Source organism: Dromaius novaehollandiae, chromosome 4 (genome assembly GCF_036370855.1).
Source record: "Dromaius novaehollandiae isolate bDroNov1 chromosome 4, bDroNov1.hap1, whole genome shotgun sequence".
Classification (NCBI taxonomy): Eukaryota; Metazoa; Chordata; class Aves; order Casuariiformes; family Dromaiidae; genus Dromaius; species Dromaius novaehollandiae.
In genome coordinates, this window is record NC_088101.1 from 87,378,534 (window position 1) to 87,394,542 (window position 16,009).

The 16,009-nt window shown below is 48.9% G+C and overlaps 1 protein-coding gene across 10 annotated transcripts in view; it reads right to left on the reverse strand.

The window, feature by feature from the left end:
- Positions 1–16,009, reverse strand: part of DYSF (dysferlin) — a 119,004-nt gene that overhangs the window by 7,600 nt on the left and 95,395 nt on the right. For all 10 annotated transcript variants that reach the window (XM_064511681.1, XM_064511688.1, XM_064511684.1 and 7 more), the window contains 4 exons: positions 6,131–6,230; positions 3,419–3,597; positions 1,841–1,950; positions 1,333–1,480 (listed from right to left, as the gene is read on the reverse strand). In XM_064511681.1, coding sequence (XP_064367751.1) covers positions 1,333–1,480; positions 1,841–1,950; positions 3,419–3,597; positions 6,131–6,230 — 537 coding nt within the window. The remainder of the gene's footprint in view (positions 1–1,332; positions 1,481–1,840; positions 1,951–3,418; positions 3,598–6,130; positions 6,231–16,009) is intronic.

Sequence of the window (16,009 nt, forward strand, 5' to 3'; positions counted from 1 at the left end):
ATGAATTTTTGCTTCTCTTTACATTGTTTTTGTGTGATACCACTGGAACGAATGCAAAGCCACTTGCAGCTTCAGGGAAACACTGAGTTCTTCTGGGTCAAAAAGGTTTGGTTTCTGCTACTTGACATAAAGGGGAGTCTCCACGAATGGCCTGGAGTACAGGGCAGGGAGGATGCAACGGAGCAGAAATCTGTGCTTGGACAATTATTTCCTCCTCCTTACTACTTAGCACCTGAGGAATTGCTTCTCCGGTAGGAAAAGTATTCCGGCCCTTCCCATGGATATGAGGATACGGAGACGGAGAGAGGCGTGATCTAACGCCACCCCATTTTTCTCGATGGGAACAACTGAGCGTGCATGATTTCAAATCATCTGAAAGCGATTACGATGGTGAGGAGAAATTCCACACCTCGCTTTTTAGTTGCACATTGCAAACACGAGCAGCCATCTGTGGAAGGCAGCCACGTTCTCTCATACAAAGGTATAAATTACCCCAATGAGTTCTTTTCTGAAAAAATTTTTCATATACAAGGAGCAGAATTTGTTAAGTGCTGGACAGAGAGAGGTGAGTCATTTTTCTTATCAGTCTGGTAGGAGGGGAAATGGCATTCGAAAGCCAGCATGACTTATTCCGGTGCAGCAGAAACAGAGGAGGATACAAAAACCCATCCTCTGCCAAACTGCAAGGCTGGGCTCCATTATTTATTTATTTTGTTTTGCCAGGGGAACTGACAGCAGGGCAAGAAAAAGCCACTTTCTTGATTAATGAGGTGGAAAGCCTCCCCCTTGTTTGAGACATTATATTGGTATAAACTGTTCCAAGCCTTGATAATGAGAGACGGGGCTGCCCAAATGCCTATAAACGAGCCTGCATCTTTAAACAATTACAGACTGATACATTTTTTTGCCACTGCTCAGCCCTGTAAAATGGCTGGGTTTCTAATTAGGCTGTGTTTTTCTTGTGGATTTTCCCACCGACCCTGCAACACCCCTGACATCAGCTGCTCAAATCTCTCTTTGGAAACAATCAATTAACCTTGGCATTGTCAGACGGGAATCGAAACGCGGGCACAAGGAGATGCGCGCCTGGCACTGCTTCTGCAGCAGACGCACAAACTCTGTCTTTGGCCCATAGCAGTCCACAGCGTTGTTCCCCTGGGACCAACGTGGGACTCTGCAGCCACGTGCACCGGGACCATCTCTGTCAAGGCAGAGCAAGCATGTGCACGCACAAAACCGAGGCTGGGCAGCCACTGAGACCCGGCACTGCGCTGGGGGAAAGACCTGGTGGGGCTCATTCATCCCTCCTCCCCTCTCCCACACCCCTCATACCGGGAAGGCGTAGATGAAGATCCCGAGGAAGAGCAGCAAAATGAAGAGCACGATGGCCAAGATAACCACCCACTTGTACCGCCGCCACAGGATGTACTTGAGGGTCTTGTACGGGGAGGTGAACCACAGGAAGGAGGTCTCCGGGCGTCTGAAGCCAAGACAAAGTTGAGGTCACTTCCAAGTTTCCCGGTAGTACCGAGCATCCCAAAGGAGGACCACCACCCTGACTGGGCTGCCCCACTGTAACGAGTTGGCTGAACACCCTGGAAATCCTTATTCCCCTGGACAGATGATGTCAGCTGGCCTCCTTGGCTGTCCAGGCCAAACCCCCAGCCGCCCTGGACTGTCTCAGTTTCCACAGTCTGAGCACAGCACTCAAGAAATGGAACCTAAACTGGAGCAAGCCCATTGCAAACTGTAGTGTCTCAGGCTGGGACCCCAGGTTTTTAATTTGCTCCTTAAGAACTCTCTACCCTGATGGTTATTTTTCCATTCAACATGCTCTTACTTGGGGTCCTCCAGCTTGGGGTTCATATTTGGCTCATCGCGACCCATCCCAGCTGGCCGCTCTTCATGCTCTTGTTCTGCCACAATTTCCAAAGTCATTTCCAATTTACCCTGCGTCAGTTAAAAAAAAAAAGGAAGGGGAGGAGGAGAAATGAATTTATGATGCAAAACAATCATTACTTTGACTGTAGCCCAACCACCACCTATAAGCACCATGAGGAGGCCAGTAAGGCTGGATTTCTATACCTGCCTGCTGCAATATTCCTATGCAGTGAAGACCACCATTGCAGAACGGGAGTGGAGGTATTAGACAGGACACGGATGTGCTTCAGCCTGTGGGAACTGATCTTCCTCCCACTAAAACAACTGAGGCCATGTCGGGTTCCCCCACATTATCATTAGCTAAGCTGGTGTCCCTGCTGTACACGTAAAGAATTCAAAGGTCTAGGAGAGGAGTTTATATGCTGGAAGGTATAACAAGAAAATGGATAATAAGCCAATAATGGTGACGATTCCCAGCAAACCAAATATCAAAGTGTATAATTACACAGGTCTGCAGGACCAGGGCTACCTATATCCCATGACTGAGATTAGTATCCGGAGCAATTTGATTTTCTAGTCTCCAGAAACTTGCTCATGAGCTACAAGCTGGGACTTACAAACCTATGTAAACCTGGTTCCAAGTAATACTTCTGAGGAAATCATTGCCTAACCTCAGGCAACTTAGACTCGAAGGTCTCAGGGACCAGGACTATAACGCAGTTTGTTCACTGTAGGTGTCTAACTACAGGTGCATGATGTGTCTATACTCCGGTGCACAAACTGCCTATGTACAGTGCACGAAGTGTCCAGGTTCCCACTGTAGTCCCTGGAGATCTATCTGAACCTTGTTGATGATGTCTGGAGAACGATTCATCTCACTTTGAGGTAAGTAAGGCAACTGAGGCAGGTCAGTCTAGCTCAGGCTTCAGCACTTAAACACGGGCACCTCATAGTGTTTCAGACTCCATGGCACGTCCTGTCATTCCCCTCAGGGTCCTGTCTCCTATCTGCTAGATCTGGGTAGTCATCCCAATACCTCAGGGCACCTCAAGTGTCATCGACACCCAAATTTAGGCAACTGAACTGAGGCTCTACATTGGATGACTTCATTCACTATATAAGCTCCACTACCTGTATTGAATAGTTGCCACTAATTCACATTGGAGCCCAGACACTTACCTTTAAATATATTAGCCTGAATCCCTTCTATACTGCTAGTCACAGCACAATAGCATTAAGAATACATGTGACAGAGAGTCAAATTATTTGGCACATTCCAAAACACAGAAGCAAAATCCAAAAGGACAAACAACTTGTGTTGAGGCATTTACATCACGCTGTAACAAATCTCAGATAACTTCCAGCTGGCACAGGCTGGTCCAGCTTGTGAGATCTGAAGTCCAAAAATGAGCTTCCTGCCCTGACCTTGGCTTCCTGCATGAGTTTGGCCCAGCCGCTTCCCTCCTCAACACTTTTAGCGAGTTCCCCCCACAGGAAAATGTGTAAAGATGTTGCCAAAGAGCATGAAAGTCCTTACTGCCAGGATCTTCTTCTGATCCTGCTCAGCAACACAGGGCCACCAACCCTTGACGGTTTTCTGCTCAAAGAGTGACACAAAACGTCCTGAAGACAAGGTCTCGTCTACTAGCTCCAAGGAGCACTTTTCAGCAGTCTTGGCAGGTTTGGGCATCCGGTTGAGATCCATCTGAATGGAGCCTGCAAGGAGGAATGTTACAAGGAAGACACCTTGGTGCAACAGGACCTTAAAGCAAGGAGTATTTCCCCGAAGGCTTAGAAACACTTGCCACGGCACCCTTGCGACCTCAGAGAGCTTGGGCATACACCCACACAGCAAGGGGAAGAGCAGATTCAAGTGTGGTCTTGTTTTCCAAGCATAGCACTGGTTTTAGCCCCTGGCTCTGCCTAGGACTTGAGCACTCAGCATCACCATGGCGCGTAGGAAGACCTGAGCTCTGGCCCAGAAGGTATCCCACTGTCTCTTGTTATGGTAGCCATGAAGTCCTCCTAGGAGAGGTTGCCAGACCTTGCAAACTATCTGCTGACTGGCTGGGCCGGTGAGTACTTTGGCTATTCAGGCTGTCCTGGTGGACCTACTCCAAGGCATTTCTAAAACTCACACCGGGGTGGGAGGCTTAAAACAGGATGAGTTGTTACAACTGCAGAGTGAGGTCAGGCCAGGTCTGGAGAGGTGACTAAACGCATGCCTAACCACAGTGTGGGTGTACTGTGGGAAGGTCCAAGGGAGGGAGCACACAAATCCACACACTTACAGCTCATTTTGTGAAGTGCTTTGAATTCTATAGGTGAAAAATGTCCAACAGACAGTCAGGACTACATTTATACGTCTGTGGGGTGTCTATATTGAGTTTCATCACTAATCAAGCTCTAACAGAAGACTGATGAAAGCTACGTTTATCTATTGCCTACTTTACCCCTGTAGTTGTCTGTATGCAGCTACAACTTTGGATGGTTTGCACTGAGGCCAAATAGGCAGACTGGGATTTTCAGTGAAGATGAAGACATTTAGGTGAAACTCAAATTGAATGCATCGACAGCACAGTCAGTGTAAGAGCTTTGGCAGGAGGCTCACAGATCTCCAGACATGCTATTTTATCGTCCCACCCAAGGTAGTAGTTGCAGCAGTCTAAATATGAATGATATCCCACAAAATTAATAGCTTCCTTCTCAGACAAAGAGCAGCCCTACAGTTAGTGTATTTTCCTAATCTTTAGGAAATCTGAGCTCAGTTCTCTACTATAGACTTCCTGAGTGGCGACAGAACAGTAAATTCAATGAATATAGTTTATCTGCAGTGGCTGAGAACGTTACCACCTATCAGCTGAGCTGCTGCAATGGACATCGGTCTCAGGGTGAAATGTGTAAGCTTAAAGTGCCTGCACTTAATTTACTCTGCTACGCTATTTTACCTTACAGTTGGGAAGGGCCAAGAACATGCACCAGGTCTGTTACTAAAGCTCAGCTGAGAGACGGTAGCTTTTTACACCGCTATGGATGAATCACATTTACTAATATGCTTGTGCCTTTAGGTTTTCTGTGCCACCGTTTCTTGTATCCAAGGACAACAACAGAAGAAATCAGGTTTGCTGTGAAACATTTTTGAGGTCCATTGAGGAAAAGTGCTATACAAAAGCCAAGGACCGTTTTTATTTGTTGGAATTTGTAAGGAATTTGATGTTGGCTGTCATACGGAGGAGAGTGAACAAGAGCTTGTGATGTGTGGGGGAATGCACCTTACAGCAGAGGAGAGACACAGCTCTTAGAGACAGTGAATGAGAACGAAAGACCCAGCCAAATGAAATTTCTTTAGTGACAAAAACAAAGGTAGCACAAGATCCAATCAAAAAAAAAATCCTAATACTGACGCCTCCAACTTCTGCACAGATATTATACTGCATTACTCTGCTATCTTTCATATTAGAGGGATTTTTTCCTTCTTGACCTAAGCCTCAGTTGATGAGGTTGATTAGCTAGACTAGCCTTGGAAGAGGCAAGTGCTCGATCCAGCTGTGTTTATATATAAGCACCCCAATTAAAGCGAGACAGCACAATGGTTCTGTCTGGTGGCCTCAGCCGAAATATGAGGCTAGCCTTGACGCAGGTCCATGCAAAGCAGGGAGGACCCTGACGTCTTAAGGTCCTGTCTGAAAGGACACAGCAACCGGGATGGAAATGAGCTGGTGAGGGCTGAAAGGGCAAACATGCTTGTCTGGGAGGAGAGCAGACTGAAGGGAGACATATAAAGTGGTTACAAATAGAGGATATAAAATGGGTTGTAAAAAGGATTGAGGCCAATAATTCTCCCTTATTATGGAGACAGCACTGGAAGCAACAAGCCCCCACAAACAAGGAGAAATTTATGGGAAACTCAAGGGGAAAGGTCTGCTCCCTTAAGGATGTTTAAGGGAAAGAGTCAAAGGATTGAGTGAACGGTATAATCCCTCTGCTTGGCCTCCCTGGGAGATGGTGGCTCTGCTGGATTTGATGATGATCTTGACAGTTTATGGAACAGTTGACTGCAGGCTGAGACTGGAAATCTGCCTAATACAAACCATTTATCATCAGTCCTGAACTATTCTGTCACTGAATCCTGATCAGTGGTCTGAACTGGTCTTTAGTTAGACTTTCTTCATATCCTGAAAGGATTCACTAATTGCTTGCTTTGTGTCTGCATCAGCAGTGATGGAGCCAAAAACATCTCCCCACTTACCCAAGTAGTCATCAAAAGAGAACTTGTCGTTGTCCCAGATCTGGAGGATAAGCTGTGGTGGAATCTTATTTTCAGTCTTGTCCAAGCTCCAGAAGTGCTCCTAAAAACACACCAGAAAAGAAACCAAGAAAAAAATCTCATTAGCAGAAGCAGGCAGTTTGGCTACTCGAATTCCCAAGCAGTGGCAATCCTGCGGCATATCCCCGCTCAGGGTGTCCTGCTCCTGTGTTGCGGGGTGGTGGCCATGAGGACTGTGCTGGCCTTGGCCAGTCCTTGGACAAAAATGCTCAGTGGAAGTTGCAAGGTGCTCCTGGAAGTCAGGTAGGTATCGCTCTGCGCCTTGGTTTACTTAGCGACAAAAACAGCCACCGTGAGCTTGCAAGTAAGATCAGTTTGGGAGTCCCAGGATCATATTCACACGATTTAGCAAGATGCCTGAGAGCTACTCAGGTACCCTCCATGGTGAAGAGAGCAATGAGCGGTGCGTGCCAGGGCTGCCAAACCTCACCTCGCCAACCATGGCACGGTTACTCTGGTGGATAGGTCAAGAGCAAGGCAGGTTGTCTACTTTCGGTATAGTCAGACTGTCACTCCCCGAAAAGCCAGTGGAGAAGAACTGTTATGGGCTACTCGCCCATCCCACAAAAGCTGCTATTCACAGGGTTGCAACTGGTAATATTTCCCAACAGGGGTCTAATACCACTTCTGGGACGCCAGAAGATGCCTGAAGGTTAGGACCAAGATGTGTTAGGACAGAGAGGGAGAGAGATGGAGACACACACAAAACCAGGGCTTGTTGCTTCTGGCTTGAACCAGCCCTTGCACAGGGGAGGCAGAGTCAAACCAGTGTCTCCTGACAGCACCCATTTCGGGGGCGTCCTGTGGGCATTGCCTCCTCCTGCACTGCTGCAACAGAGCAGTATCATAAATGGAACCAATTTAATTAAAACCAGGAAACTTCAGCATTATTCATGACACATACGTAGCACCATAAATTCACTGCTGTGGCTACAAAACTCTGATTCATTATATCGTGCAATATAAAAAAAAAAAAGAAAAAAAAGAACGTGTCACACTCCATAAGAACATAAATATTCAAGCAGGGAGACTGTGGGTGGAGGGAGGCACTTAAATCCCATTGAAACTGGTTTCACTTTAAGAGATCACCCTAGAAGGTTATATTTCAATTTAGCTCCATTCCCCACCTTGCTTTGGAAAAACAGACCTGCATTTTTGCAATGGAGCATTTTATTTACACGTTTTAAATATTTTTTAATCTAGGAAAATGAAATAAAATCAACGGAAACTTCTATCACTCACCCCTTCCTCACTGAAATGTATTAAAATGTATGTTTACCCAGGTGGGGGAGGGGCTGTGTTTCCCAGCTAATAACTTGTTTTAAATTAAAACTGCTGCAACCAGAAAAAGCGTATGGTGATTCTTCCTTTCCCATATATTGGTCGGGTCTTGGGCTGAAAAAGGGCTGTTAGTCACGCGCAGAAACCCCCGGAGCCACGTACCTGTGCATGCAGAAGGCAGTAAGCAGATTTTAAAGACTCAAGAAAAAGACCTGGGGTTTAAAGCAAAGCACCTACATCGTGCAACCTGTTTCCTTTGCAGGGGGATGGACCTGCTTGGATTTGCAGGACGAGAGGAAGCAGAACTATTGGCAGCGTCAGCCAAAACTACGAGTACATCTACCCCAGGGCAAGGCCACCTCCCAGCATGGCTTGGTACCGCCACGTTGACTTTCCTCTGGCCAGCCGAGGCACCAGCTATAGCACAGCCCAGGCAACTTGGGCTTTGCTGTAAGCAGGAGCAATTCATCTGGGATCTGAGAGATGGAGTCAGGCCCATCTTACGTGATGGGCATCAGACCTAGACACCTTGAGCTCCCTGGGACCAGTGGAGGGAACAGACCCTTGCAGAGGGCAGGTCCAGTGACCTACTGTACATGCTCAACCTGGCACAGAGCAAAACATGATGCACAGATGCCTCCTCCTATCCAGTGACCACTAATTTGCCTGGCTCAGAGGCTGATTTCACCACCATAAACACCTGCATTCGTCACACATGTCCACACTATGCCTGCTGGATTAAAGCCAGTTCGGATACGCCCATAAGCAGCGCGCTCGACCCCTCCATTTCCATTCAGGAGGTGAGATCCCACCTTGCCAACCACACATTGGACCTTTCCTTTGCACCATCTCATGCACACAAAGTCGAGCTCGAGCAAAACTCAGCATCTGAGCAGCCCCTCTGACAGCAAGGGGCCTGGAGATGGTGGCTTTGGTCTCCAAGAAAGGTAGTGCTGCCTGGAAGACCTCATCCCGGGAGTGGCCGGATGGGGAAACAGCACGAACCAGGAGAAGAGGCAGGTGATTGTGAGACCCAGATCACTGCCCTGACCTGCTGCAGCAATCCCCCTCTTCCCGGTGGGCTCCTCCCTGTCCGCCGATGGAGGCCGAGCTCTCCCCAGGGCTGCAGGAGAGCGCAAGGTGGGAACCAGCGGGTGCTGCGGGTGCCCCACACTCACCTCCCAAGCAATAAAATGCAGATGAGTCTCTGTCCCCTGGGACTGATGGGGGACCGCGATTGCTGGCAAACATACAGGACCTGGACCGTGCACTTTCCTTGCAATGACCAAAGACTTGCCTGAAGTCACAAGAAACGAAACCTCTCTCCCGGACAAGGGGATGGCAACTGCAATCCCCGGCCTCCCTCCCCAGCACCACTTTTGCACCCAGGAGCAATGCCCCGCCGTGCCTGGGACCCCCTGCCTTCCGCCGGATGACTCGGGCAGGATCAGACCCTTTCCGGATGGCGATGCACAGCTCGTACAGAGCGCGCACGATCTGCACGGCTTTGGCCTTTCTTGTGGAAAAACCCTGTAAATGTGGTTTTGGCTGGCGGCGGCGCTTTCCTGCTGCGAGCCCCGCGAAGCCGGGGACACCGCAGAGCCGGGCGGGCAGGGCAGCGGCGAGCGCGGCTCGGCGCAGGGGCAGGGGGGGAATTCGATGCTGAGCTAAGTTTATGGGTCCATTTCAAGGCAGTGTGAAATTGGCCTCCATGATTAAATCTCGCTACGAAGGTGCACTATAAAAACAACCCAGGGCAAGAAATTTATTTCCTCGCCTTTCGCAAGACACGGGGAGGAAGGAGGCTTGAATTATTGTTTGGGGTTTTGTTTTGCAGTAGTGGGGGAGGAAGGAGAGGGGAGGCTGGTGAATATTTTATGGTCTTGAATAATGCAGCAGGGGAGGCAGAAAAAGAAGGAAAAAAAGCTCATATCGCTGGGAAAGTGTTGACAGGGCTGCATTTCTTCTGGGTTGCTTATGTGCGCCAGAATACCAAGGAAAGAGCAACCCCGTGTTTTCTGGGAGGCCTCCCCGCGCTGGCCCCCAGGCCAAAGCCTTGCAGAAAGCCCGGCTCGTTTCGGGAGCCAGCTGCCTCCCGGGGTGCCACGGCCGCTCCCCGCTCTCCCGGTCGCCTTTCCGGCCCCGCAGCAGCTGGGAAGAGCCGCTTCTCCCGCGGGAATGGGCCGTTGCACAGGGCCATCCTCTAAGGTGTTGGGAAACTGCTTCTCTGAAGCTCGTCCCATTAGGAGATGTCATCTGTTTGCAATAAGCAGACAGCTGAAATCGCTCATTATTACACTTTTATTGGACTAACGCGCCTCTTTGATCTCCCTGCTGTTGCCAACTCCTGCGGTTGTATCCCGGGTCTCACGGCACTTGATTTTCTCCGCGTTTTTGTTTGTTTGTCTCTAACAGTCCCAGCTCCTGGAGTCAGGTGATTACGCGAAACTCCCGCTCCCCCTTTTCAAACATCTAACCCGCTACTTGCAAGGGAAGACAGCCCCGAAGCACATCCCTTCGCGCTCGAAAGCCAGGCCGCAAGCCGAGAGCAGCCCGCTGACTCCCGCCCTTCGCCAGCGCCGTCTCCCGCAGAGCTCGGCGCTCCGCGTCCGTCCCCGAGTGGCACGGCGGCTCGGCTCGGTCCCGAGCGAGCGGTACCTGCTCCGCGTTTGAGCAGAGCGCTGCCAACGCCCGGAGGAAGCCTCCAGGCATCACCACACCAGAAACGTTAAATAGTCATAATATTTGCCTTGGGGCATGTGCTCTCGCTACGGGCCCTGGAAGCACTTGCAGCAAGGCTGTTTTCTCAGTCTCTGCGCGCTGCCTTTCTGGCGGAGTTTATCGGGCTTTTCCGAGGCCGCGGGGCCGTCCCGCTGCCTTTCGGGAGCTTTTGGGGTCCCGGTCTTGGCCACTTTGCGAGCAGCAGTGCTGCCCCTTCAGCTGCAGCACGGTCACGCTTTGCTCATCCCTTTCCACGCATCCATGGGAAAGCAAACTTCAGAACAGTGACTGCTGCCCAGCTATTGCAGAGGCTGCCGATGTGCCACGGGCCACGACTGCTCGGCCTCCTCATCTCACAAAACACCCTTGTATCATTGTATCTGCCTAGTTCAGTCTCATTAAAACACACAATATATGGCTGCTTCATCTAACTACGTCTCCCCTGGAAAAAAAATACATTTGGAACACGTTCAAAATGCTGCATTTTGGCCAAATGCGGAAAGAAAATTAACTTTTTTTTCTTTGTTTTCTGATGTCACTGAAATAAACAGGAAGGGACACAATAGAGAAACAGGAGAGGAAAAAATCCAAAATTAAAAAGCAATAATCTTTTCTTTTGCTAAGCTTTTTTGGACTAAAAAGGAATGAAAATTTCAGTCTAACAAGATGTTATCTGTTTTTAAGAAAAATCACAATTCAACACTCAAAATCTCAAACCAAAACCAACCGGGGCATAAAGTTTTCTTGGTACGCGCTGGAGTTTCCGACACTAATGCAATGGAACAAAAGGATGATGCAGCGATACAGCTGCAGAAACCTCACGCTCCTGGCTATTTTTTATGCAAACAAAACAAGGAGAAACTGCACACTTCGCTCCAGGGTAAACTCTAGCCCTGCCTGACAACTGCACGGAGTCGAGCCTGCCCGCGTGCTCGGCCGATGCAAAGCCCCGTGCTCTGAACCATCGCCGCACAGCGTGAGCCTCTCCCGTGCAACAGCGATTGCACCAGGGGAGTCCCCGCGAGCCCCTTCGCTGGCACCCGCTCCCCTTCCCCAGCTGGTGCCGATCAGCGGGGCGCCGAGGAATGCGAGGGCTGATTCGCCCCAGGTGAGGTGCTGGCCCATCGCAGGGCCGAGCTGTCAGTACCGGGAAGATGTCAGGACACCATCATGAATCCGCAGACAAAGCAACAAGAATTGATGAAACCAGATGGAGCTGGGAGAGCTTCAGCACCAGGGAGGGAGAAATTTTTTCCCAGTTCCACTCAGCAGCAACACTCAGGGCAGCGGAGCAAGACAAGCCTATGAGTTACAGCCCCTTTCTTGCCTGCTTTTCCCACAAATGCCGTTGCACTTTTCTCTTCATATGGATTTAAGTCACCAAACCTCCCTCCTTCTCATCTCCTTCCTAAAGACCCCTCTCTGGTATGATTTCTAGGATGCCGCCAGCTGATCAGTTATATAAAAACCCTTCCAAAAGTCAGGTTTGATGTTGTATTCAGAGCCCAATGCAGCAGACTTGGAGGCTTCAGCATACACAGACTGTGCCTTGCAGAGACAGGGCCTCAGTTACTCAACCACATATGTGCAGGCATCACTGATATCTCCCAGGCGTTGCATTAGTCCTCGGACTATCCTACGTGACCACCTCTTTCTAGGCATGCTAGCAGCATGCTCCCTCCCCTGACAACGTCTTTTATTCTGCTATTCCCATGCCCTACACTGGCTCTTAAAAATGAGAGAGAGGGAGGGGTCTTCCTACCCGTTTAAAGGGCAAATAGAGCACGAAACTGGTGTTCCCTTCACTTCCCGCTCCACGGCTGTCTGAAGAAACAAATCATGTCAATGCGGTACCATCATCTCTGCCATTTTCCGTAATGTGACATAACTAACACCGAGAAGTTTTCAAGCAAGCACATTTTCCCATGCCTGAAACACCTGTCTGTACAAACTGCTGACTTCAGCAACCGCTGCTGGTTAAAGCAGCAGCTGAACTTGGAAGAAGAGGTTGTCCTGGACTTGGCCTCATGGAATATTACTAGTCTTTTCCCACTGGCCCAAGCAATGCAACACATTCAACCACCTAAATAATTCAAGATTTCTCTCTTGACTTCTGTGGAGTCACCTCAACTGAAAGCCCTCTCCCTCCCCAGGCAGCTTGGTGCATCATCCCTGACATCCTTCCTCCCACTGGCTTTGGCCCTCACTGATGGATGCTGGCCTCCCAGTTCTGCTGTTAAAAGTGCCCTGAAGCCCAGCAGGAATTTCTGCAAGGCAAACTAGAGTGTCTGCATGGGCCCTGCCAGAAAGCAGCCTCACGTCTCTCCTTCCTCATTTGCTTCCCATGAAGGAAACTCACACTCATTTCAGCAGCGCCTCAGCTGAAGATGTCCAGGTGTCCATCCCATTGCTTCCATCCAGTGTACCTGCCCTTCTTGGATGAAGAATTCATCCTGATGGGGCAGCGCCATGCAGGACCTGGGTATCCAGATGTCCCAGGTCATCTGACAGTCAGTAAAAATTGGCTACCTAGTGAGAGAGAGAATCCAACCTACATGTTGTATGATCAAGCCAGAAATGTGGGAATTTCACCTGTTGGCTGTCCAAAGAGCTCCAACTCAAAGCCAGTTTGCATTTGCACCCAGCTAGGTTGCAGTGAGTCTATTTAAAACTCAGGTGGGCTCCCTTACTTGCATGCACAAAGTGGAAGAAAGCTGATGAATGTAATTGCTCCTTGAAAAAGCATCTCACCAGACCTGCCCAAAAGTCTTCCCACCAAATAAACAACACCATTGCTTGCAGTTTGTTACAAAGTATTGGAAAGTTTCCTCTTCAAATGGCTCTCTTTATCTGTGCAAAACAACCCATTTTGTGTTCTGGCACCAGCACTTAATTTCTTGTTCACAGCTAACCCCAAAGACAAGTAGTAGGACAAGTATGAAGACAACAGCTATGATCCTTGGTCTGGCTTCCAGCAATGACATGGTATGACACAGATTTGAAACTGCTGACAATGTTCCCATACTCAGTACGTTCATCTGGTGGAATTGCCTTTATGCAACTTCTTTCAGATTTTATACAAACAACCCAACCAGGTCTTAGATACTCTGACCTAAGGGTTTACTTCCAGGTCCACACAAACACCAATATTTATTAACTGGCATGCTGAGGTGCTCTTGAAATCCTGTTTTGAATGTCTACTTATGCAGATAATGTTTGCTTAGACATTCAGTGTCAAGCCTTTTCTGCATCAGAGGACATCTAGAGTTCAGGTCTGGCTGCTATATTCGACTTCCGCTGCAATTGGCACTTGAAGCTGAGTATTTCAAAATCAGTTTCATGCATTTTCCACCTCCACGGCGCCTCTGTGACTCAGGAGCTGAACGCTGCTCTGACCGGGTGCCCAGTGAAACGTGATCCACAGAAGTCTACCTCAGCATTGCTCTCGACGGAGCCTGCTTGTACCATGACCATCTGATAAAACCGTCTGCAGGAATCGAGACCTGCTGGACTTAGACCTGGGGATCTAAAGTTCAAACTCGGTAGACATTGGCTCTTTTCCCTGCTAGCTGGCAGCAGAATATGGTATTTCATCCGGGATCTGGGCCCACCCCTTCTGCCATTAAGTCAGTCAACATGCAACTTCATGCAAACGTGTCAGGGATGGTCAATCTACCCTTCTACCGTAGCTCCAACATGCATTGCATACGGACCCTTTCAGCAGAACAACTTCATGATTTGCACTCTAAGCAAATATCTCCCTGAGGGCTCAGCGAGCCACAGGCGTGCTGGCTTGTGTCACTGCAACGTCACGGCCTGATTTGCCCAAAGGTGCACGTGCTAATCCTGCGCTGCTGTAATCAGCCAGCACCTCACCAAGGGAACCCAAAATTAGGGTCTCTAGGGGCTGCTGCTAGGGAAAGACTGCAAAAAAAAAGGGGAAACAAAAGAAGGAAATTCTGAATAAATGCAATAAAGGATTCATAAAGTAACGTGCATTTATATGTTTTGAAAAGAGCTGTTCTAATTGTGGGATCCCTGTTTCGTAGGGATTTCTTTTGAAACTCAGGATGGGAGAAATTCCTATTTCAGAGTGAAAAGCTAAATCTTTATAATTTCTTGTAGCAAGAGAAGATCTGGAGGGAAAATATCCTGAGATGATTAAGATGTTTAGAAAAGCAGGAGCACCCACACTTCCAATCTATATGTTGAACTGATGCTTCCAGGTTTCACAGGCTCCTGCTTTCCCGTTAGGCACAGTGGGAAGACGGGAAGGTGGAAGCCTTGAAACCCCACGTGATCCCACTGCTTTGAAGCTTTGGAGTTAAGGTCCCCAAAACTTCCAGCGTTGTGGCAAGGATTAAACCGTCCTGGCCGTGGCGGGGCATCCCAAGGCGAGCGGAGCACAGAAATTGTGGGGAGCAGGATGAAAGCCGCTCTCCTCCCAGCACTAGTCTCCCCACGGCCAGCACCAGCGAGGCTGGGTGCAGGTGGCTTTTAGCAGCTCAGAATTTGCCATCTGACCGTTTTGATTTAAATTCCACTTTCCATCGCCTGTGTTCAAAGTTCGGTGCATGGGCTTTTACAGCAGCGGTAATGAACCTGGAGTTCAAACAGCACATGGCGAGATCAAAAATTGCCAGAGCGGAATGTGTCCCGCAAATACAAAGCATGGCTTTTCATTCATTATTTTTTCCTTTACAGAGAGGTTTTACAAGCTGTTTATTTTCTGATACAGTGTTGGCAGACATGTGGTCGGAGGAGAATCAATATCAGCACAGTGGGATGTATTTTCTTAAACGGTTTATAGGGGGGTCTTTGCTTTTTCAAAGGGGGATAATTGAATGTAGTACACACTGTACTTTTGATTTGTTTAACATGAAGCGTGAAATGGGTACAGCTATGATTCTGTCAATCAATTTAACTATCCGGCAATTCATTTTGAAGCTCGGCTCCCTTGCGGGGATCGTCTGGCTCAAGGGATTGGGAATTTGTTCCGTATCTTCCCCGCCAAAGTGCCTGCTCGCGCTGGGATCTTACTGGCTCCCATAAAACCAACTGGGAAGGGGATCCCAAGCAAGCTTTGTGGAAGCTGATAGTCCCACTGCTACGGGCTGTCTTTGGGCTCCCTGTATTCAAACGCGTGCAGAGACCAAGCTTAGGCAGACAAGGCAGGGAACAGGAACAGACTCAGGGCTGGGGTGGGTGAAGGAATTTGAGCTTTTGGGGGTGCCACAAAGCCAGACCTAGTCTCAAAAGCCAAGCTTGTCCCTGTTTTCCATACAGACACACAAACCCGACAACAGTGCTGTTAGTTTCCAGGTGATTTGAGCAGGAAATTGAAAACCAAGTGAACAGATACCCTCCCCTAAAGCATTCCTTGAAAGCCAGTCCAAGTTTCCTTAGCGTTATTCCATGTGTCCGTCTCACCTCCCTCCCTCTATTTCCTTCCCTCCATGCAACTCCCAGTCCACACCTGGGCATCGCACTGCACTGACTTGACTAAGGAATACCAGAAGTAGTAGCCAACTGTAGATGTTGGAATGATGAGACCAAAATCACATCCAGTTTTCAATCCCTCACCCCAGTAACCAGGTCTCTTATTAGTCCAAGGACATCTTCCTCCTCAATCCCAATCATACTCCCACCTCTGCATCAATGGTACATCACAATCCCTGTTCCCCTTCATGTCCCTGCTGCCGACCCCTTCAGATCCTCTGAGGCTGTTCCCTCCCATCACCCCTCCTCAGCCCATCTGTCAAGTTAACCCAAAGCCTGATGCCCATTATGCCATGCTCA